This window comes from Paramisgurnus dabryanus, chromosome 8 (genome assembly GCF_030506205.2).
Source record: "Paramisgurnus dabryanus chromosome 8, PD_genome_1.1, whole genome shotgun sequence".
Classification (NCBI taxonomy): Eukaryota; Metazoa; Chordata; class Actinopteri; order Cypriniformes; family Cobitidae; genus Paramisgurnus; species Paramisgurnus dabryanus.
In genome coordinates, this window is record NC_133344.1 from 1,632,050 (window position 1) to 1,656,566 (window position 24,517).

Here is a 24,517-nt window from a genome sequence, read left to right on the forward strand (position 1 = left end):
CTCGGCCCACAGTTGTTTTTCACGCTGGGAAACGAGCGAGCCAATGAGTTTTGGGCGGCGAATGTTCCTCCCAGCGAGGCGTTAATGGTCAGCAGTAGCAGTGAAGAGAGACGCCGCTTCATTACGGCTAAATACCGTGAAGGGAAATACCGCAGATATCACCCGCTGTTTGGAAACCAGAGAGAACTCAATAACGTGAGTCTGAGCTTCATCTATGATTATAAATACTGTATTAACATGATGTCATGATCTGTTATTGTGAATGGGAGACAGTGTAATGCTACATATGGCCGCTCTTAGGACATCCTGCTAACGCACTGCTGCATCTCTAAACATTTATGATAGATTTAAATTATACAACTTAAAGTAACAGGGAGACGTGAGGCCACTGGAAGAGTTTGAGCGGCCATCTTGGTATTCCCAACCAGCAGAGGGCGTCATAGACTTACATTCAAAATCATGATCTAAATTTACCCGGTTTGCAGCGTATCAGTGACACAAGATTCATTTTTAGGATATTTGTACGTTAGGCCTGCACGATAATTCACACTTCTTGTGTGATCTTGGCAATAAAGCCGATTCCTTGATTAGTAATAAATCGCCATCATCAGCTGCTTTTAGATGGTGCGGCATTTACTACACAAAGCCGTAGTTCACTGACAGGCAGGGAAATATCACATTCATAATCACAGGCGGTTCATCCGCTTTCCTGCTTATCAGTGAACTACAGCTATGTATAGTAAATACCGCTCCATCTGAAAGCAGCTGATGGCGATTTATTACTAATTAAGGAACCGGCTTTACTGACGAAATGTGCTTGATAAGAGATTTATAGAAAACATTACAGTGAGTATGTGTGCTATATTTTGTTGTAATGACACTGGTGTAAATAAAGTTTTATAACATTTAAGGGGATCGCACACCGGCCACACTGCTCAGGGCCGCGCAGCCCCGCGCCATTCTAAAAAAATCGAACACATTGTTTTCTATGATTATACGCACACCATCGCCGCCAGGTGGCGCCTGTCCGCGCCGCCCAGCTGTGACTCAGGAAGTTGCTTAAATCCCTGTCGCGCCACTCACATAGTTTTACATTAAATGACATCATATTTGTCCCAAATCATTAACGTTTAACATTGGCTGCTAACGTATATTTTGAATTTTGAAGTAGACGCTATCTGACGAAGCTCGCGCTATTTAATGTGCACTTCCGGTTTACAATACCTCTGAGTTGTCCTAGACGCGACGCGGTGCGACGCTGAGCTGCGCGGCCGGTGTGCGATCCCCTTAAGAGCATGTTCAGTGTTATTTATCTGATTAAGTTGTAAAGTAAGGAAAACTTATATTTTATTGCTTTCTATAAGCATAGTGGCATCGAAATTGAGTGGTGTTGTTTTTTTTAAATTGCACATGCTGTACTTAAAGCATAAATATTTAGATTTCAGAAAAAGCATGTTTGTCATTAATAATACGTCTGTCCGCCGATCTGATAATGTAATGAAGATGAATGTATAGTAACTCCTTTTTAAAAACGTAAAATGAGTACAACTTGAAATAAATGACTATGTGCATGCTTAGGAAATTTGTGTTGTAATAATGTACAGGGAGACTTGGAGACTAGTAAAGAAGTGTTTTACCATTGAAATCTCATAATATCCTATTAATTTAATAGTGTTGCGTGTGGCTGTGTGTGAGTGTATGGCGGTGTGTTTAGCACCTGACTGTGACAAAGATTCAATTAGATGATTCATTTTGTATTACCAAATGTGACCCCCTGACACACACACACACACACACACACACACACACACACACACACACACACACACACACACACACACACAGAGGAAGTTTTTGCTGCAGTTTACTAAAAAAACACAAAACCAATCACAGCATGATGTGATTTGCTTCCTGACACACACACAAACACGCGCACAATCCCAGAATTCCACTGTGTGTCTGTGGGATGAGAAAAACAGACAAAGAGACCATTCACTTACAGAGAGAGAGAGAGAGAGAGAGAGAGAGAGAGAGAGAGAGAGAGAGAGAGAGAGAGAGAGAGAGAGAGAGAGAGAATCATGGGTTTGAATCTTTGAATCAGATGTCGGAGGAGAAACATGTAAACAAAAGTCCTCCATTTTTTTCTAATACAAATTGAAATGTTTGAATATATTCAGAAAAGTAACATTTATTGTATTATGATAGTTTTCTAGAGGGTTTTTATTTTTTATTAACTAATTCATCAGCCTGTAAATGATCTGATTTAAAGAGAGAGAGAGAGCGAGAGGGTTTGTTCTGTGTGCATGTGGTTTTGTTGATCATTTTATGCCTGAGCTCCTCCCACATCCTCTGTGACATCATCAATGGCTGTGGTGCAATGAGAGTTCTAATCCCGCCCACACTAAGCCAAACCCCTCCCTTGCTCACTCTCTTTCTGGTTCAGTATGTCACATACACACACATACAGAGACACACTGACGCACACACACACAGTTTGAGCGTCTTGTGTTTGGATTCAGATGGGTGAGTGTTACACTGTTATTGTGTTAATACTTTCTTGTGTCATGTTTTCTTTCGTGCAAAGTCATTTTAGTTTGTGTTTGTATGAAAGTGTGTATCTCTGTTTGTTTGTTTGTTTGTGTGTGTGTGTAGTCATTCTTTATAGTTAGAGGGGATGTGTTTCAACAAGTTGCTTATTTGTATGTGTTTGACTAAAAACCACATACATCACATTTACAGTTACTCGTGTATATTTGTGTGTATGTGTGTGTGTGTATTGCTGCAGAGGAGTGTAATGAGAGACCCACCCAACAATAGAGGGAGAGAATGAGCAGGAGAGAGGGAGAGAGAGAGAGAGGGATGATTGTGGTGTTTGTGTGACTCGCAACATTCTTTGTGTAGCAGCAGTTTAACTTTCCTCAATGGATAGCGTTGTGTATCTCTCTGTCACACACACTTGTTGATTCTTGATGAATGCTTTTGTTTGTGTTAGATTGAAGAAAGCACATGTAGAAGTTTAAGAATTGTGTGTGTTTGTATGTTTGTGTATTATAAATGCACAGATAAACTCACATTAACACAAGTTGTGTGTGTGTTTGTTTATATGATATAGCAGAACATTCACACACAAATACTACACACACAGGGTCTCATTTGGGTGTGTCATGTGCTTTTATAATATTTTTAAAACAGTCTGCAAATCTGAATTACACAGAGTTCAGATCTGATGTGATCCATGTGTGTGTGTTGATATCAGGTGGGTGGTCTGCAGGAGAAAAAGGGGAATTCAGAAGAAAAACATTTATCTAACATACATGTGAGAGAGAGAGAAAGAAAGGGAGAGAGAGAAAGAGAGAGAGAGAGTTTATAACATCAATGTTTACAGTGTATGCACTTACAAAAACATAGTGTACACAAATCTTCATTATGGACAATATGTCAACACACAGTAAGTGTGTATAGAGATTAAGATTTGTGCAGACAAACACACGTGTCTAAAGTTACTTCTGTTGTGTGTGTGTGTGTGTGTGTGTGTGTGTGTGTGTGTGTGTGTGTGTGTGTGTGTGTGTGTGTGTGTGTGTGTGTGTGTGGTGCTGTGTGCATGTCGTGCTGTGATTGCGAAGGGTTGATTTTCAGCTGTCTAAACATCATCACCCCCGAAATCTCTCTCAGGAGATTCTTAAAGGCACAGTTAATCTTAAACTGGACATGATCTCAACCTTTACTCACATCAGTAAGAGGATTTCCATCCAAACATGAATCGAATCTGTTCAAACTTCACAAAAAAAAAGACAAACAAACAAAAGTGAATAAGGTGTGTTTCCATCAAGTTGCTTTAGTATGAAGGCAGGACTGCATTTAGTTACGATTGGTAAAGTTATATATTTACTAGCAGTGCGGCAAGGACATTGTGACGATGTCGAGACCCATATATAGACGGTTTCATCGGACGCATGTGCGGTGACGCAATACGCATCTGGTCTGAACTTTACTTCCGGTTTCAGAATTTATTCGGAAAATGTGTTTCCGTCTTCCGTCTTCCATATTTGCATTTACTTTTAATCGCATAAGTCAAAAAACCAGCTCAAGAGAGCGTAAAAACTTTTTGTGAATGAAGTTTTTTTTATTCAAAATTTGTAGTTTATTGCGTTACTTTAAAGTGCGCATTAAAATCAGGTGATGGAAACCCAGTTTATGTGTACTTAAACTACACACTTTTGTCAGCAACAAAACTGGCCGTGTAAACTACAAGGAATTTTTTTTTCAAGTATGTGTACTTTATCAGTGTGTTTTTCTGGTCTTTTACTTCAGTACATTCTGATGCATAACTTTATACTTTTTATTTGACAATCAAGTTAAATACATTTAAAATCTAGTACTAACTTATGTATAATTTTATGTTTACTTGAGTAAAATACTTAAGTACTAGATTTTTTATGTAACTGAGTATTAAAATATATTTATTGTGAAATGTAGTGGAATAAAAAGTTTGATATTATGCTTTAAAATGTATTAAAGTAAAAGAAAAACACCCTGATAAAGTGCAGATACTTAAAAAATGTACTTTAAAGGAATAGTCTACTCATTTTCAATATTAAACTATGTTATTACCTTAACTAAGAACTGTTGAATCATCCCTCTATCATCTGTGTGTGTGCACATAAGCGCTGGAGCGCGCTGCGACGCTACGATAGCATTTAGCTTAGCCCCATTCATTCAATGGTACCATTTAGAGATAAAGTTAGAAGTGACCAAACACATCAACGTTTTTCCTATTTAAGATGAGTAGTTATACGAGCAAGTTTGGTGGTACAAAATAAAACATAGCGCTTTTCTAAGCGGATTTAAAAGAGGAACTATATTTTATGGTGTAATAGCACTTTTGGGAGTACTTCGACTTGGCGCAGTAACACCCTCCCTCTCCCATTATGAGAGTGAGAAGGGGAGCGGACTTTTCAGGCGAGTCGAAGTACTCCCAAAAGTGCTATTACACCATAAAATATAGTTCCTCTTTAAAATCCGCTTAGAAAAGCGCTACGTTTTATTTTGTACCACCAAACTTGCTCGTATAACTACTCGTCTTAAATAGGAAAAACGTTGATGTGTTTGGTCACTTCTAACTTGATCTCTAAATGGCAGCATTGAATGAATGGGGCTAAGCTAAATGCTATCGTAGCGTCGCAGCGCGCTGCAGCGCTTACGTGCACACACGCAGATGATAGAGGGATGATTCAACAGTTCTTAGTTAAGGTAATAACATATTTTAATATTGAAAATGAGTAGACTATTCCTTTAATAAAGTAAAATACTTGAGTACTTTGCACCTCTGCGCATCACTGCATCATCAGAGATTTGTTAGCTTCCTGTTAAAAACCACCTCAAGCGAGCGTAAAAACTTTTAGCGAATTAAGTTTTTTTATTCAAAATTTTTAGTTTATCGTGTTACTTCAAAGTGTGCACAAAATCAAGGTGATGGAAACGCAGCGTATGTGTACTTAAACTACACACTTAACCAGGGGTCAGCACCAAAAACTGGCTCATGCCGAGATTTGTTAGCTTCCTGTTAAATAGCCTACTTTATTTTGTTAAAGGTGCAATGTGTAACTTTTTAGAAGGATCTCTTGACAGAAATGCGATATAACCTACATAACTATATAAAGACCTTAGATAATGAACTGTAAGTATTGTTTTTATTACCTTAGAATGAGACGTTTTTAACTAAATACACCGCAGGTCTTCTTACATGAAAGTCGCCGTCATGTTTTTACAACAAATCGTTTAAATGCAGCTGAAGCGGCAGGCTGACGCTGACTGTAGGCACTTGCCAGCTTTTTTCAGCTGAATGCTTTGGTTGCTTTGATACTTCTGTTTTGTTTATCAGTCGTTGAAAGTTTATCAGTCGTTGCCTGTTGCTTGTTGTGATATTTGTCCCGCCTCTCCTCCACTATGATTGGACAGCCGAATAAAAAGTGACATTGACAAGCTGAGTGTTCTTCCTCAAGTTTAACTTTTTCTACTTTCAGCACACTGACAAAAAATCTGAACATAGGCGCTCGCCGTGGAAAAAAAACACCAGCTGCTGGCTTTTTTTTTTTAAAACACGGCGCTTACATTTGAAATAATTGAAAACATACGTCGCTGCTAGCGTAAACGCTTTGGGGTGCACGCTAACTAAATGGACAAACTGCTCAAGAAAGCACATTTTGTCACTACGTTGTCTTAGGTGACGACATGTTTGTCCTGTGACAGCTACCACACGCATTTTACCACCTTTAAGGTTCGCTATGTCAGAATTTCTTCTGCAAATGGGTTTCCATCTCCCATTGTTCGTACTTATCCAATGGTTCAAAAACCACCTCAAGCAAGCATAAAAATGTTTCTTATGTAATACTGTAAAATGAATAAAATCACTGTGATAGAGTCATACTTACAGTTTGTTGGTACTGCTTAATCTTTACATAACTGAGTGCTTAAAGTTGATTTTAGTCACAGAAGAAGAAAGTCATACAGGTTTGAAATCATTTTATGGGCGTACTGTATCTTTAAGACATCTCGAACGCTGTTCAGACAACCTTTGTCTACTCCATTTGGAAAATATGTAGTTTTGCACAAGCCTGCCTTTCTCTTTCTCTGTCTCTCTTTCTCTCTCTCTCTTATTTTGTCACTGTGTATCTCTCTCGTTCTGTCAGACTGTGTATTTCATCAGTTTGGTATGAACACACATTTATTGTGTACTGTATGTGCACTTCACGGGTCACTTCAGTTAAACACACTCATATGTGTATTATCATCAGATCTCTTTCATATGCTTCAGTATATGTTGATGACATCACTTATTACACACACATGTTCCACACATGTACAGATTTCTGTCCTCTGACATCATTGCAGGCGCTGTGTATTAACGTTCAGTCTAATGATGTGTGTGAGACGCTGGCTCTGGTGTTCTGTGGTGCCGATGTGAACTGTGACACCGATGATCCGGACCTGCCCTGCCCCATCGCCCTGGCACAATATCACGGGCAGAACTTGCAGGTGGAGTTCCTTACTCAGAACCGCAACACAGGTGCATTACACTCAGACAGTTACTATGACAACCGCCTCAGTTTATCTACCTGCTCACTCTGCTCATTCACACTGACCGTTGACCCGCAGAGCTCCCGAGGTCAGAGGTGGACGTTGCCATCGATACGGTACACTACATGGCCCCACCCTCCATCACACATAATGGATTCCTCTTTAAGACCGGCTCCATGGCTCGGCCAATCGCAGAGAAGAAGGGTAAAGAAGGTGAGGCTCTCAAACTCTGAAGGATTAATTTGGGCTGCAACAACTATTTGATCAAATGTATAAAAATTGATGATGAAATTTGTTCAGCGTTGCCAGGTCCTCTGCCTTTCGTTGTGTTCTGAATTGGGCTACTTTTAAACTGTTTCAGCTGGTTGATGTTTTTCTGCGAGACAGAGATGTTGGTATTTGGACTGTGAATAGTCATTGGGATGCTTTTGGATAATTGGTTTTAAATGGCAATACAGTTGGCTTTGTTAAGCAGATCCCTGCAATCCGGACATGACATTTCATTAATATTAATTCATTAATACCTTTTAAATAACTGAGTTTGTATTTGTTGAATTGTTTGGGTTTTCATAAAATAGTATTAAACCACAAACTAAGCATCTGTTTCAAAGTAAGAGGGTATTTATTACAGAAACAACGCATGTATAACACTTTCATATCATAATGACTTATTTATTTCGTTAATAACGGATAATGTTAATACCCATCAAGGTCTAAAGTTGAAGATTAAAACAGATTTATTATTCTGTGGCAAAATTTTCTCACCAGCAAATCCCTGAAGATGTCAATTTGTTTGGTCTATTTTCAGATTTAAAGATATTTTACTATTTTTAAAAGCTCCAAAAACTTTTTAAGGCTTAAAATCAAAATTTAAAAGGATAATATTAGTAAAACTCTGTACTGGTGTGTGGCTTTTGCACTTAAAGTACACTTCTACACGTGGATACCCAAATTAATTGCCTTAATTAGCTAAAACAAGTGTTAAATTAATTGAGTAATATTTATGTTTTTACCCGATTGGTCAAGTACTCAAAAGAAAAAAATAATTGCCAGATTAATCGATTATGAAAATAATGTTTAGTTGCAGCCCTTGAAATGTGTTTTTGTCTGATTATTAAAAAAATCGTCAGATGTATCAATTATGAAAATAATATTTAGTTGCAGCCCTAGAAATGTGTTTTTTCCTTTTAGTCAATTAATAAAAACAATTTGCCCGATTAATCGGTTATGAATTTAATCTTTAGTTCGCAGCCATAGAAATCTGTTTTTATCTGATTAGTCGATTAATAAAAAATGCACTCGATTAAACGATTTTGAAAATAATCTTTAGTTGTAGCCCTAGAAATGTGTTTTTGTCCGTTTAGTAAAAAAAAATTGTCAGATGTATCAATTATGAAAATAATCTTTAGTTGCAGCCCTAGAAATGTGTTTTTATCCTTTTAGTCAATTAATTAAAAAAATTGCCAGATTAATCGGTTATGAATATAATCTTTACTTGCAGCCCTAGAAATATGTTTTTGTCCGATTAGTAAAAAAATCAGATTATCGATTATAAAAATAATCTTTAGTTGCAGCCCTTGGAATGTGTTTTTGTCTGATTAGTAAAAAAATCAGATTAATCGATTATAAAAATAATCTTTACTTGCAGCCCTAGAAATATGTTTTTGTCCGATTAGTAAAAAAATCAGATTATCGATTATAAAAATAATCTTTAGTTGCAGCCCTTGGAATGTGTTTTTGTCTGATTAGTAAAAAAATCAGATTAATCGATTATAAAAATAATCTTTAGTTGGAGCCCTAGAAATATGTTTTTGTCCGATTAGTAAAAAAATCAGATTATCGATTATGAAAATAATCTTTAGTTGCAGCCCTAGGAATGTGTTTGTGTTCGATTCGTAAAAAAATAGATTAATCGATTATAAAAATAATCTTTAGTTGCAGCCCTAGGAATGTGTTTTTATCTGATTAGTAAAAAAAAATCGTCAGATTAATGGATTATAAAAATAATCTTTAGTTGCAGCCCTAGAAATGTGTTTTTGTCCGATTAGTAAAAAATCGTCAGATTAATCAGTTATGAAAATAATCTTTAGTTGCAGCCCTAGGAATGTGTTTTTGTCAGATTAGTAAAACAATCAGATTAATCGATTATAAAAATAATCTTTAGTTGCAGCCCTAGGAATGTGTTTTTGTCAGATTAGTAAAAAAATCAGATTAATCGATTATAAAAATAATCTTTAGTTGCAGCCCTAGAAATATGTTTTTGTCCGATTAGTAAAAAAAATCAGATTATCGATTATAAAAATAATCTTTAGTTGCAGCCCTAGGAATGTGTTTGTGTTCGATTCGTAAAAAAAAATAGATTAATCGATTATAAAAAATAATCTTTAGTTGCAGCCCTAGGAATGTGTTTTTGTCTGATTAGTAAAAAAAAATCGTCAGATTAATGGATTATAAAAATAATCTTTAGTTGCAGCCCTAGAAATGTGTTTTTGTCCGATTAGTAAAAAATCGTCAGATTAATCAGTTATGAAAATAATCTTTAGTTGCAGCCCTAGGAATGTGTTTTTGTCAGATTAGTAAAAAAATCAGATTAATCGATTATAAAAATAATCTTTAGTTGCAGCCCTAGGAATGTGTTTTTGTCAGATTAGTAAAAAAATCAGATTAATCGATTATAAAAATAATCTTTAGTTGCAGCCCTAGAAATATGTTTTTGTCCGATTAGTAAAAAAAATCAGATTATCGATAATAAAAATAATCTTTAGTTGCAGCCCTTGGAATGTGTTTTTGTCTGATTAGTAAAAAAACAGATTAATCAGTTATGAAAAGAATCTTTAGTTGAAGCCCTAGAAATGTGTTTTTGTTCGATTAGTAAAAAAATCGTCAGATTAATCGATTATAAAAATAATCTTTAGTTGCAGCCCTAGAAATATGTTTCGTCCGATTAGTAAAAAAATTTAGATTAAACAATTATGAAAATAATCTTTAGTTGTAGCCCTAGAAAGTTTTTTTCCGATTAGTTATTTAATTGGAAAAAATAATAATTGGCCAATTAATCGATTATGAAAAAATCTTAAATTTGCAGCCATAAAAATGGGTTTTATCCGATTAGTTGTTTAATTGAAGAAAAAATGCACCCGATTAATCGATTATGAAAATAATTGTTAGTTGCAGCCCTATAAATGCTTTAATTCTTCTTGATGTGATTGTTTCTTTGTGTTTCTGTAGAGTTCAGTCGGCGCTGGTGTGTGCTGAACGACGGACACTTTAGCTACTATGAAAGTGATAAAAACGCTACACCGAACGGAGGTCTGAAGATGAAAGAGATCGTCTGTCTGGCCGTCAACCCTCCGGAGACTCATGGGTAATCTGCAGATTTTTACCTGTTGTGTTTAGTGTATAAAATGTATCTGGTTTTAATCCCGATGTTTCTTTGTTTGTCAGGTATGATCACACGTTTGAGCTGTACTCTGATTCTGAACGCTTGTATCTGTTCGGCACCGATAACCCCGAGATTGCACACGAGTGGGTCAAATCCATTGCAAAGGTAAGCAGACACGTGTCGCGTCTCGGGTTGATTCTTCTGGTGTCAAACAGCTGTGATGTAAATCGGTTTGTCTTCACAGTCGTTTATTCCCGTGACCGCTGAAGTTCTGCTGCTGAAGGACTTTCAGCGCATCGGTCGTCTGCGATACAAAGATGGACTCAACCTGGAGACGTCCAGACTGGGCTGGTTCTGTCTGGTGGGCTCCAATCTTCACATCTGTCTTGAGCAGCAGAATAGAGACGAGACCATCGACCTGCAAAAGCTTCTGGAGCTCTGTGAGTGAGATACTGTAGATGTGATACTGGAGAGGTTTGAATCAATCTGACATCTTGTGTTCTTGATCTCTGCAGCAATTCAGCCAGACAACGATGTTCTGGTTCTGGTGGAGAGAGGCAGGTGAGCTGGCCTGCGTTTGATAAACAAGTGGTGTTTGTGAGAGATGGCGTCTGACTAACAGTACTGTCTCTGTGCAGGACGCTGTACATTGAGGGCGAGAGGAAGCTGGATTTCCATGGCTGGGCGACAGCGATCCAGAGAGCGGCTGGTAGTTCTGGAGACACGCTGAGCCTCCAGCAGCTGACAGAAGCAGATATTCCTGTCATAGTGGAACGCTGTATTCATTTTACCACACAATACGGTACATCAAAAAATAACAAAATATATGCTACATAGGGGTGCACTGAAATTTTGACAGCCGAAGATCACTATATTGGTTTTGGCCGGGGAAAAAAAACGCAGAAACGCAGAAATGTATATGCCCCCGCACGTACTCAAGCATGCACTTTACTTTTATCAATCTGAGCCCAGGCGCGCTTTCGTCATTAGGATGCGATTGTTTTGAAATAAAGCGCTCTCTTAATACTGGAACCCATCGTAATGTTAAAGCTGCATTCAGACTAGCAGCGATTAGCAGTAGCAGAGCGACGCCTTCTCATTGATTTCAATGGAAGCTTGGCGACTTCCAGTGACACGAGCGACAGTGACCATTGGCGACTGGATGAGATGTGTTAAGTCATGCGACAACGTTGAGAAATTTCTAATTTACCAGGAACTTTTGGTTGCGACTACCAGTGAGAACGAAGAGGCGGAGTTCACGTCATCCATCTCTCGTCAGTCACTGGAGTGTACGTTACTCATTGGTTTATGACAACCATGATTTAGAAACGCCTCTTTTGAAAATGATGAGCGACAATGTGAATGTACCTTTAGTCTTTTTTTTTAATTCTGAGTCGTTTGGTGCACGATGACACACAGCCCTCTCACATGCCCTCTCACATCATATTACTTAGTCGCGTGTGCAGCTCAGACAATCACGTATTGCTCAAAATATGTGTTCGGAGTGTCATGTGTTGCTCATCATTTCAAAATATGTGTTTGTTGCATTATGTGTACCATGTGCATCATGTGTGATGTCATAATACGTGCCTGCTGCACACATGTCGAACAAGAGATGCTTGTTCACAAGATACTTGCAAGACACTTAATACTAAACTCTGATTATACATGACTATCTGGGAAACTTGAGCATCTCTTTTATAATAAATCCATTCGAAGCGTCTGCTGTAGGCTCGTATTTTGATATCATGTGTGATGAATATAGGTTTACATGACGGGCCGGACACATATTTTGAAATGACAAGCCCCACACACAGCAGGCTAAATAAATTTTTGAAGAGCTTCACATCGTGCACCCTCGAAATAGAAGTCACCGGCTGCCACTGCGTCCCAACCTTATTACATACTACAGTATATTTAAAGCACAATATGTAAGATCTCTTTATTAAAATATCCAGAAACGTTCACGTGTACTTGCATTATGCCAAATTATTTCCAACTATGGTTATATCCAGAGAATTTGCAGTTTTAAAAAGCCCTTCGTTTGCTGACTTCTAGTGGCAAAAATGACATATTGTGCCTTTATTTTTCTCTTGTGCCGTAATATTGTGTCACTCCGATTTGTTTTAATGTCGTGTTAAGTCTGGTTAATCTTTCTAGCATTGTGAATATGTGTGTGTGTGTTTTACAGGTCTGACCTCAGAAGGAATCTATCGTAAGAGCGGGGTGAACAGTAGGATCGCCGCCCTGCTGGAGGAATTCAGACGTAACGCCAGATGTGTGTGGCTGAAAGAAGGTGAACATCAGGTGGATGATGTTTCCAACGTCCTCAAGAGGTTCTTCAGAGATATCGAGGAGGGATTGTTTGGACAGCAAGCAGACAACTGGCTTTCCACTACAGGTACACACACAAACACAAAGCAAACTTTACTCTGAAGCTGTGTCTGAAAAAGCCCCCTATACCCTCATTCCCTATTCCCTACAGTATTTCACTAATATAGTCCACTGGAATGAGTGAATGAAAATAATCGGTGCAGGCGCCATCTTGTGTTGAGACGCGGGAGTTCATTGGGTACACGCCTCACTGTGAAGTGTACATCGGTTGTACCATCATTATGGGGTGCATCATGGTGCACTCGATAATATCCACTATACTTTCAGAAACCACTTCAAATGTCTGTCCCCTCGAATAGTGCAGGGAGCTTTTACAGACACAGCCAAAGTCTTTCAGGAACATCACATGTCAATCAAGTATCTTGTGAATGTCTCTGGACACCTGTTATCACATGATGTGATGTTGTGTAGATGATATTGTCATCCTGATACATGTTTGTGTTTGTGTAGGGTTTTCAGATGAGAGCATGAGGATATCTCAGTATAATCTTCTGTTCAGTAACCTGCCGAGAGTCAATCAAGCGACACTACGAGCTCTAATGAATCATTTATACTGGTAAGTCAAACCTTCCTCTTTCACAGAGATGCTTCCTCTTTAGGATTGTGGTTAGATTTCCTTTCAGATGTGCATGTTTTAAAACCTCTGATCCCTTGTGTGTGTGTTTAGTGTCCAGCGGTTCTCTGATCTCAATCAAATGAATCTTCATAATCTTGCTATCGTGTTCGGCCCGACTCTCTTCCAGACGGATGGGAAGGACTACAACGCCGGGCGCGTCATTGAAGATCTCATCCAACACTACGTCACCATATTTGATGTAGGTTTTTTCATGTGTGTCTACAGGCTTTTGACACGCCACAAAAAGATCAGCTATTGTATGCAATAATGATCAACATGAACTTCCATAATGTGACTTGTTTCAAAGAAACTGAATTTTTAAACAGACAGAGAAGAAGTAGATTTGAACTTCCTTGATTGAACTTGATTGTGTTTACTGTGCAGAAATCTCTAAACTGAATTTTGCACATGCATACAGTGTGATTGTTGAAGAGTAAGCAGTTATCTTGAAAGTGTTCAGACAGTCAGTGATGCCATCTAGTGGACTACAGCTGCATCACAGACTGTGTGTGTGTGTGTGTGTGTGTGTGTGTGTGTGTGTGTGTGTGTGTGTGTGTGTGTGTGTGTGTGTGTGTGTGTGTTTAACGTACTGAAGAAGAGACGGTTATATACTGAATGCAGTCAACTCTGCTGTGTCTGATGATGATGATGATGATGTAGTTTGATGTTGTAGGTCAATGAGCAACAACTGAAGAGGCAGTTAGATGAGATCACATACATCATCAAACTCCGAGAGAATCTGAACCCTAAAGCTGGACCTGTGAGTGTTCTTGACTCTTATTAATGCTCATGATCTGAACATCAGTGCTGTCAATCATTCAAACACTTTACTACATATTTACTCTGTAATGGATAACATTAAAAACATTGGTGAGCTCTTTTAACAGTCAGTAAACGTCACGGGTAACTTATGTAGCCTCTGTTCCCTGAGAAGGGAATGAGACGCTGCATCTCTTTTGCCATACTTCCAGCGTACCTGTACCCCCAGCTTCGGCATATGCCAGATAAAGTGGGCGTTTCTTTTCGTCCTTTTATGCTCTCTGGCTTCCACCTACGACGTCACGCCCAAACATTGGTTGAATTTGATATACATACTCAGATGCCGTCACGCTGTAGGCGTGGAGTTCGCTTGAAAGGGAACCTTTAGTGACTGCATAGCAACACAATAAAATCATCCAGAACACCTTAAGACTAATTCACATTCATCCATTAAACAGCAATAAACTCATTCAACCTCAAATGTCAGTGTTTGGATCAGTGTGAATAAGAGCAGTGCTAACACACCTGATTTAACTCATCAGTTTGTTAGGGAGACATGTTTACCATTTTGGATGGAGGCTGATAAGTTGAATCAGGTGTTTTACATAATAATAAGACATCTAAAACTTTTTGGGTGCTCAAGGACAAGGATTGGGAAGCACTGAATTAGACCACTGCATCACTTTTTTTGTTTTTGTTTCAGTGAAGTATTTTCTCCTGCTTTTTTAATGTCAAGGTGATTTGAAACAGTTAAACAATTGTGAAAGCGCTATATAAATAAAATTGAATTAAATTGAATTAATTTTTTTAGCTCTATTATGGAAAAAATCCAGTGATGTTTTTATTATTATACTGATTTATTATGAGAACTCTCTGTGTTTGTTTGTTTGTTTGTGTGTGTAGGCCAGTGGTGACTTTATTTGTACAGTTTACTTGGAGGAGAAGAGAGAGACGGCTGAACAGCATGTAAAGGTGAATGCTGACCTTTGGTACCAGCGTGTCAATATTTTAAAAAGCTTTGACTTTATGAGAACATATATTATTTTAGACTAGAGTGAGTATAATACAGAGACAGAACGACAAACATATAGACAGACAGAAAGAAAGACAGGTCATGTCTTTCATAACATAATAAATGAGTTGTTGACTTTATTTAATAAGTGAAGTGTTTTTGAACTGTAGATTCCTGCCACAATGACAGCAGCAGAACTGACCTTTGAGATTCTGGACAGACGGAAAATCAGTGTGAAAGAGAAAGACTACTGGTGCTGTTTTGAGGTCAATGACAAAGAAGAAACAGGTGAGGGTGTAATACGCAAAAGCTGAATCTTATTTTACAATAAACATTAAAGTTACAGTAAAGTATACAGTATAGTTAAAGTATACAGTGTAGTTACAGTAAAGTATATACAGTAAACAGTAGTTACAGTACAGTATACAGTATAGTTACAGTAAAGTATACAGTATAGTTACCGTACAGTATACAGTATAGTTACTGTACAGTATACAGTGTAGTTACAGTAAAGTGTACAATAGTTACAGTAAAGTATACAGTATAGTTACCATACAGTATACAGTGTAGTTACCATACAGTATACAGTGTAGTTACAGTAAAGTGTACAATAGTTACATTAAAGTATACAGTATAGTTACCATACAGTATACAGTATAGTTACCGTACAGTGTACAGTCTAGTTACTGTAAAGTACAGTGTACAATCTAGTTACAGTAAAGTATACAGTAAAGTTACAGTATAGTCACCGTACAGTGTAGTTACCGTACGTTTTACAGTGTAGTTACAGTGTACAGTATAACTACCGCACAGTGTAGTTATCGGACACTGTAGTTACAGTATACAGTATAGTTACTGTACAGTGTAGTACCGTACAGTGTACAGAGTGTAGTTACTGTACAGTGTAGTTGCCGTACAGTAAACAGTATGGTTACAGTAAAGTATACAGTATAGTTACTGTAAAGTGTACAGTAGTTACAGTAAAGTATACAGTATAGTTACAGTAAAGTACAGTATGCAGTATAGTTAGAGTAAAGTATACAGTAGTTACAGTAAATTGTACGGTATAGTTACAGTACAATATATGGTGTAGTTACAGTACTGTATATACACAGTTAAGTATACAGTATAGTTACAGAAAAGTATACAGTATAGTTACAGAAAAGTATACAGTATAGTTACAGAAAAGTATACAGTAGAGTATAGTTACAGTAGAGTATAGTTACAGTAGAGTATAGTTACAGTAGAGTATATTTACAGTAGAGTATAGTTACAGTAGAGTATAGTTACAGTAGAGTATAGTTAGAGTAGAGTATAGTTAGAGTAAAGTATAGTTACAGTAAAGTATACAATATAGTTAGAGTAAAGTTACAGTAAAGTATACAGTAAAGTTACAGTGAAGTATACAGTATAGTTACAGTAAATTATAGGTACAATAAATTAGAGTTACAGTAAAGTGTAATTACAGTAAAGTATAGTTACAGTAAATTATAGGTACTATAAATTATAGTTACAGTAAAGTGTAATTACAGTAAAGTATAGTTACAGTAACGTTACAGTATAGTTACAGTAAATTGTAGTACAGTAAAGTTACAGTAAAGTATAGTTACAGTAAAGAAAACAGTATATGTACAGTATAGTTACAGTAAAGTTACAGTAAAATATAGATACAGTAAAGTATACAGTATAGTTACAGTAAAGTATAGTTACAGTAAAGTATACAGTAAAGTTACGGTAAAGTGTAGTTACAGTAAAGAAAACAGTATAGTTACAGTACAGTTACAGTAAAGTTACAGTAAAATATACAGTAAAGTTACAGTGAAGTATACAGTATAGTTACAGTAAATTATAGGTACAATAAATTAGAGTTACAGTAAAATGTAATTACAGTAAAGTATAGTTACAGTAAATTATAGGTACTATAAATTATAGTTACAGTAAAGTGTAATTACAGTAAAGTATAGTTACAGTAACGTTACAGTATAGTTACAGTAAATTGTAGTACAGTAAAGTTACAGTAAAATATAGATACAGTAAAGTATACATAATAGTTACAGTAAAGTATACAGTAAAGTTACGGTAAAGTGTAGTTACAGTAAAGTGTGTATAGTGTAGTTACAGAAATATATAGTAATGTTTTTTAATAGTTGACAGGATTTAGTGTATTTATAAGGCTGATATGAGAAGTGTAATTGTTGTATATGTGATTTTGTGTTTGTTGTATCTCTCAGAGCGGCCGCTTCACTATCAGGAGAAAGTTCTGCCCATCGTTCACTCTCTAGGGACAGACAGTTACCTGCTGCTTAAAAAATACTTCTCCATGGAGGCCATGCTGGTTTATCTGGGTATGAGTGTGTGTGTTTGTGTATCAGTTGTGTTGATGAACATGATAATCACTTTCAGAGCACATTTAACTCTTTGTGTGTGTACGTTACGCAGCCAGTAAAGTGGAGGTGTCCAAACACGGTATGATGAAGTTTAAAGAAGAGAGGAATTTATTGGGTTTGAGCACAGGAAGTTTTCATGATCGATACTTCATCCTCACCAACACTTCACTCAGACTCTATAAAGACGTGCGGGTAAGATTCTCATACTCCTCATGACATCAACACTACTCAACCGACAATAGATAATGATGATGATGATGTGGATAGTATATGTTATCTTATCAAGTGTAAGCTTGTGAGTCATTATTGGAACTTTAGTCGATTATTTTTGGACTGGGAGGATATTACTGCATGTTTTCATAATGTTATAAACTATTTTATTATAAATGAAGGAGGAAATGTTGCACATGTGAGACAAACCCATCACAGTGTTACAGACAGAATGAATGTTTTGAGTTTTGATTATTATTTTTACTTGAAAACTTTTATACAGAATCTGCAAAAGCTGCAAATTTCATAGCTGCAGTGTGTGAGTACTGATTGTGTGTGCGTACGTGTGTATGTGTGTGCGTGCATGTTTGTGTGCATTTGTGTGTTTGTGCATGTGTGTTTTTTTGCGTGCGTGGGTGTGTGATTGCTGGTAGTGTGCATTTGTTGGTAGGTTAAAGGGTGGTGGTTTTCCTTTAGCACTGAATAATGAGTGTAGAGTGAGTGTTGTATTATCTCTCTCTCTCTCTCTCTCTCTCTCTCTCTCTCTCTCTCTCTCTCTCTCTCTCTCTCTTTCTTTTTAGAGTAATCGTCCAGAAAGGGAGTGGTCAATCAAATGTCTGAAGGTTTATCATGGCATTAAAAAGAAGCTCCGCCCCCCCACCTGGTGAGATTAATAGGATGTAGTTGTGAAAACAGCTCATGATGATGATTATGGTGATAACTCGGTACTCGTATCGATACTGAAGAGGAGGAATAATTTGTGACTTTATGAAGAATATTAATATTCCATACCTGCAGTGTCATTTTTCACCAAGAGGTGTCAGTGTTTGTCAACACAACGGATGTCTGTGAACAGATTTGTTTTTATTTTTGTTTAAAAGCAGAAATTTGATTTTTTTTTAGTTAAATTTGAAATTAACTCCTGTGTGTAGAGTTGTGTAACCCCTGTACAATCACCTCTCTCTCTGTCTGTCTGCAGTTGGGGTCTCACAGTCGTCTATGAAAGTGAGAAACAGGAGAAGCAAGAGAGACAGCACTGGTAAGAGCTATACACTATGTGTGTGTGTGTGTGTGTGTGTGTGTGTGTGTGTGTGTGTGTGTGTGTGTGTGTGTGTGTGTGTGTGTGTGTGTGTGTCTCTTTTGCCATACTTCCAGTGTACCTGTACCCCCAGCTTCGGCATATGCCAGATAAAGTGGGCGTTTCTTTTCGTCCTTTTATGCTCTCTGGCTTCCACCTACGACGTCACGCCCAACCATTGGTTGAATTTGATATACATACTCAGATGCCGTCACGCTGTAGGCGTGGAGTTCGCTTGAAAGGGAACCTTTAGTGACTGCATAGCAACACAATAAAATCATCCAGAACACCTTAAGACTAATTCACATTCAAATAGCAATAAACTCATTCAACCTCAAATGTCAGTGTTTGGATCAGTGTTTGGTCAGATGTTACTCCGGAAACTGCTCAAATCTTTGTCGTGCCACTCACATAGTTTAACGTAAAATAACATCATATTTGCCCCAAATCTTTAACGATTAACATGATTTACTATTTTGCTACTGTGTTCAACTGCAACATAGTTGCATAGACAACAGATACAATGAAACAGTTTTGCTGCTTTGTTACAGATTTGTAACAGAGTAACTAAAGTGATATACAGCCTATTAACGTCACATATTACTCAATAAACAAGAAAATAATGTTAAAACTCACCCATCTTTCTCTCTCTCTCAGGTATCTCTGCTGTGACACACAGACTGAGATGAGAGAATGGTTCGCTACGTTCATGAGCATACAGGTTTGTATGAGAGAGACAGAAAGAGTCTGTTATCATTTATACACAGTAACATTAATATTATCAAATCTCTTTTGGGTTTCATGGAATAAAGAAAGAAAGTCACATGTAAGTGATAATGTACAGACAGCAGGTTGTTATCACGGAAATAAGCCCTGACAGTGTGATAAGTCTTTTATTACACTGAATGGGTTTATTTCACGAAAACAACCTTCTGACTGCATGTTATCCTGCTTATTACACTGCTAGTTATCTCATAAGTAATAAGGAACATTAAAGGGGACATTTCACAAGACTTTTTTAAGATGTCAAATAAATCTTTGGTGTCCTCAGAGTGCGTATGTGAAGTTTTAACTCAACTTATCATATAGAAAATTTATTATAGCATGTTAAAATTGACACTTTGTAGGTGTGAGCAAAAATATGCCGTTGTTGGGTGTGTCCTTTAAAATGCAAAAAAAGATGCTAATGCAAACACTGATCACCATAATGGTGGTTTATTGAAATTGAATTTTTTTTTCTGCTTGCAGAGAATGGTTTACCAAAACTAAGTTATTGGGTTGATCTTTATCACACAAAATCAAGAAACCAGTTCAAGTTTTTCTAAATTAACTTTTTATATGTATGTGTTTAAGAAAAAAATACTTTTTGTTTCATTCTGCCAATTACTGACAACATTTCAAATTCTTAATAAAAATTATGATTATATTTGCATTTATTTACTGAAAATTGAAATGGGGATTTACTGAATTTATTTATTGGGATTTGCATTTATTTAGATGCAGTGTTTTTCAATCTTGAATACCTTAGAGAAAAATTAATTAAATTCAAATTAATTTCTTAATAATAAAATGCTAATGTACTTTAGGAAAATTTCTGAAATATAAACTTGATGTAATAACCCAGATTTTTAATCACATCTTTATTGTGTTTTTGTATTCTCTCATTGCTGTTGTATGAGTTTATGTCGCTCATGAGGTTTGCTTTTGTTGGAAGACACTGGGCAGAAATGATCGTAATACATCTAGAAATGAGGATTAAAGTCAAAACTGGAGTGGTTTCTTTATTATTTCTGTGACTGTATTTATATTGAATTTCTGTGTAATATTAAACTCTACCTCTCAAAATTATCTCCGCTGTGTGTTATTAGTTTCAGGCGGTTGTTATCTCAGAATAGAATGTCACGACGAGCCAATCAGAATCAAGCATTTTAGAGAGCCGTATAATAAGGTGTCTCTCTGTCTCTCTCTCTCTGTCTCTCAGAACGGGGGTCGCGTGTGGCCGGCCGAGTGGTTGAAGTCTCGCTCTGCTAGTCGTTCGGCTCCTCTGGACAGTCGTTTTGGTAACGTGTCTCTGATTCCTCTGCGTGGCAGTGAGAACGAGATGAGGAATAGTGTCGCCGCTTTCACAGCCGATCCTCTCGCTGTGAGTTAATCAGCCAATCACAGCAGGCCCTGGTCAATCACACAGCCAATCAGCTCCAGTTTAATGCGCTCTCCATTCATCATCTGCAATGTTTTGCGTGTACATTCTCCATATTCTTACATACAGTTTAGTAGATGTTATATTCCGATAGTGAGATACTGAGAGAGATACTGTGTGGCTGTGTGATTACCCATGATCCTTAACTCTTCTGATTCACTAATATTTCACATTCAGCCCACAGTGTTGTATGAGATTATAAACTATTTATGATGTTAACAGAGCCTTAATAAGCTCTTCATAACAGATTTAACTGATGTAAGCCTGTGGGCTGCTTGTTAGCTCTACGCTATTGTGTGTGAGAGCGTGTGTGCAAGTGTGTGTGCGAGTGTGTGTGTGTGTGTATGTTTGCGTGTGTGTTTGAGTAAATGATATGATTTCTATTTAAATCAAAAATGTGTTGAATGCAGGTTTTGATGAAATGATTGTGTGTGTGTGTGTTTGTTTTTTGGATGCAGCTCTTCAGAAATGCTTGATGAAGTAGTGATTGGTGTTCAGGTGAGACAACATTCAAGTTCAAACATTCATAAATAAATGACAAACATACCAAAGCCATTTTTTTTTGAAGTGTGATTAAATTGTGTGTGTGTTTCCCACAGGAACTGAAGGTTTTTGTCATGTCGGCAGTGGAGTGATTGTGGAACGTCGGTCTGAACTCATGTGATCAATCCTTCACAACTTTGGATCTTTAAGGTCTTTAGCATTCAGATGTTCATGTGGTTTTACGTGAACTTTGACCTTCAGAGAGGTGACAGGATCATATTCACTCATTCACTGGGTTTATGAGGTGTTATACGCTGTGCTGTGGTGCATTCTGGGATATCAAAGTGTTATTGGAATCATTTCAAATGAGTGGATTTACGTCTTGAAGTCTTTTGAAGATTTTTTTTAGAAACTGTACATAAAGACCGACCAATCAGAAAGCACACCGCATACATTCATTAGACTGCACATGAAACACCTGAGATTGAAGAGACGTCCTGAGACCTGGTAGATGATGAGACCGCAGACCTGCACAATTCTGACATTCATGTAGTAAAGATACAGTTTTGTTTATTAATATAAATGTATTGATATGACTAGATCTGTTTCTCACACAGTAGCATTCCAGATCTTCAATGAAACGAAACCTCAGATCTTATTAATCATAAACACAAGCAAAACATATTTGTGTGAAAGATTTAAAGCAAACATATTTCAGTAGATGTGATTGCTTGTAAAATCGTTCTTGTGTTTATTTACAGAGGAATGATCGTACAAACTAATGCAACAGTTCACATAAAAACATTTAACACACATTCATATTTGTTATTCTGATGTCTTACGACAGAAACTGTAGATTGTGTAAAAAGTCTCTTGTTCTGATTATTTTCTGTGATTTTGAGTGAATGAAATCAGATGATGTGAGTTTGCACAGATTCATTTCCATCAGTTGTATTAACTTAAGCAGCAGTGTAAAGAGTGTGTGTGCGTGCGTGCGTGTGCGAAAATTAACCATGTTTTATTGTGGTAAAAGTGTAGTAACCATGGTTTTATGGTGTATTGATTACTATCAGCAAAACCATGATTTTACTACACTTTTTTTTGTTTCATCTGTAGTAAAACCATGGTTAATTTTCGTAAGTGTGTGTGTATGTAATGTTATATGTGTATTCAGTTTGAGTTCATAATGAAGTTGATTATAATCTAGGCAATATTAATGCGTTTATTTATCAGTCAGATCTGAAGCAGATCTTTATTAAACACACACATGATGTTAATGTGTAGACTTCAGGACTGTCAGGAGTATTTTTCAGTGTTTATTCTGTATTTGTGTAGATAATGAAATCATTTCTTTTCTAATAATGAAATACTGTGAAATCATAACAAGATATATGATTCATATATATTCTTATAAATATATATATATTAAATTCTTTACATGTTGTTTTATATTTTAGCTTTATTGTCTGTTGAAGTTGATAGTAAATGTGAGCCGTTTTAAACTTCAAAATGTTTTATTGTGGTTTTTCTCTTACATTGTGATAGGAAACTCATTTGATTTATTACTGTTAATACAGCTCACATAGTGTTATAGTGAAAACATCGAATAATTCAACACGCCTGAGACTTTGAGTTATATTTGCTTTCTCTTTTATTTTCCTCTTGGATTCTCCTTTGCATCACAGCTTTCTCTCTGATTTTCCTTTTTCCTCTCTGGTTTTTCTCTGTTTTCTGTCTGGTTTGCCTCTGGGTGTTTTGTGTTTCATTTGTTTTTCTTGTTCTTGCATGCAACTACATGTAGTTGTTTGTGATTGTGCATCTCACACACATGCAGGGGACGCCACAGGAGTTTACTGTGTGTTTACTGTCCGTATAAACCTCAACTGACACCTCAGGGTCACACAGCAGTCTGCATGTTTGTCGTGGCTTTGTTTTCTTTATGCCAGTAATAATTTTGTGTTTGTTTACTTTTGGTATTGAGTGAATATTAAAATGCATCAAATCAATGAAATCTAAATCAGATTATAGATTAGTCAGATTTCTGCATCACACAGTAGTTTCTGTAATGTAGTTCATGAGAATGTTAAAATGTGGATTTGACTTCTTCATTGAACCCTGACAGATGAGAGGTTCAGTAGATCAGGTTTGAACAGGCGGTCCTGGATCGATTTGGAGCTTTCATAGAGATGTGATTTTCCTCTTTCATCACAGTATGTGAAGCGACTCTAATTGGGCCGTCTCATCCCATTATCACAGTTAGAAACCGAAGTGTCTCTGAGTCATTTAGACCTGTTGTGTCCGGTTGAAAGGTTCAGGGACTCGGTCCGATCCGTCCTCATTAGTGTCTTATTACCTGACCCCGTCTGATGTCACCATAGCAACAGCATCTCATGATTTCTGCAGTTTTCTTTAATTCTCAGTTTTATTTATAGATTGATTTCTTTTTCAGTCCATTAGTGATGTAGTATCAGAGCTGTAAGGAGAAACTGTTGTGGTTTAAAGTGAAAACATGGACCTGAGCCTGTAAACTTCCACTGAAAAGCATCTGAGCGACAGAAGGAGCTTTTCTCTGTTTATTGCCGTGAAAATGACTGAATATTATTGTCTCTGTGTGTGTTCATGTTTGCTCAGTGTGTATCCTGAGTGGCAGAACATTGCTTTAAATCTTAAATCTGGAAACAATGTTTGACTAACACACGTGCAGATAAACACGTCAGAGAACCCTTTCAGAGACAGACAGACAAACAGACAGACAGGTGAAGTCTCACTACATGATTTCTTTATCCAGAAATAGAGGCAGACGTGCTTATGTAAGGTGTTTTTATATGAGCCTGTTGATGCACAACCATAAAACAATTTCTGGAAGTGTAAATCTGTTCCCGGGTTGTGTTTAACTCTGAATCTTTATAGTTTAGCGAA

The 24,517-nt window shown here is 37.0% G+C and overlaps 1 protein-coding gene across 5 annotated transcripts in view; it reads left to right on the forward strand.

Annotated features, from left to right (window-relative positions):
• The window catches only part of LOC135770645 (arf-GAP with Rho-GAP domain, ANK repeat and PH domain-containing protein 1), a 63,822-nt gene extending 40,698 nt beyond the window's left edge, over nucleotides 1-23,124 (forward strand). For 3 of the 5 annotated variants that reach the window (XM_065280304.1, XM_065280303.2, XM_065280308.1), the window contains 22 exons: nucleotides 13-195; nucleotides 6,892-7,066; nucleotides 7,156-7,290; nucleotides 10,306-10,441; nucleotides 10,522-10,624; nucleotides 10,704-10,899; nucleotides 10,975-11,020; nucleotides 11,098-11,261; nucleotides 12,651-12,860; nucleotides 13,304-13,409; nucleotides 13,521-13,668; nucleotides 14,143-14,229; nucleotides 15,132-15,200; nucleotides 15,411-15,528; nucleotides 17,472-17,585; nucleotides 17,680-17,819; nucleotides 18,419-18,501; nucleotides 18,817-18,876; nucleotides 19,573-19,636; nucleotides 20,897-21,058; nucleotides 21,574-21,613; nucleotides 21,715-23,124. In XM_065280304.1, coding sequence (XP_065136376.1) covers nucleotides 13-195; nucleotides 6,892-7,066; nucleotides 7,156-7,290; nucleotides 10,306-10,441; nucleotides 10,522-10,624; nucleotides 10,704-10,899; nucleotides 10,975-11,020; nucleotides 11,098-11,261; nucleotides 12,651-12,860; nucleotides 13,304-13,409; nucleotides 13,521-13,668; nucleotides 14,143-14,229; nucleotides 15,132-15,200; nucleotides 15,411-15,528; nucleotides 17,472-17,585; nucleotides 17,680-17,819; nucleotides 18,419-18,501; nucleotides 18,817-18,876; nucleotides 19,573-19,636; nucleotides 20,897-21,058; nucleotides 21,574-21,591 — 2,517 coding nt within the window. In that variant the 3' untranslated portion in view covers nucleotides 21,592-21,613; nucleotides 21,715-23,124. Of the gene's footprint in view, nucleotides 1-12; nucleotides 196-6,891; nucleotides 7,067-7,155; nucleotides 7,291-10,305; nucleotides 10,442-10,521; nucleotides 10,625-10,703; nucleotides 10,900-10,974; nucleotides 11,021-11,097; nucleotides 11,262-12,650; nucleotides 12,861-13,303; nucleotides 13,410-13,520; nucleotides 13,669-14,142; nucleotides 14,230-15,131; nucleotides 15,201-15,410; nucleotides 15,529-17,471; nucleotides 17,586-17,679; nucleotides 17,820-18,120; nucleotides 18,379-18,418; nucleotides 18,502-18,816; nucleotides 18,877-19,572; nucleotides 19,637-20,896; nucleotides 21,059-21,573; nucleotides 21,614-21,714 lie in introns of those variants that run through there. The other 2 variants (XM_065280306.2, XM_065280307.2) reach the window with 2 other exon arrangements.
• Nucleotides 23,125-24,517: the final 1,393 nt, after the last annotated feature.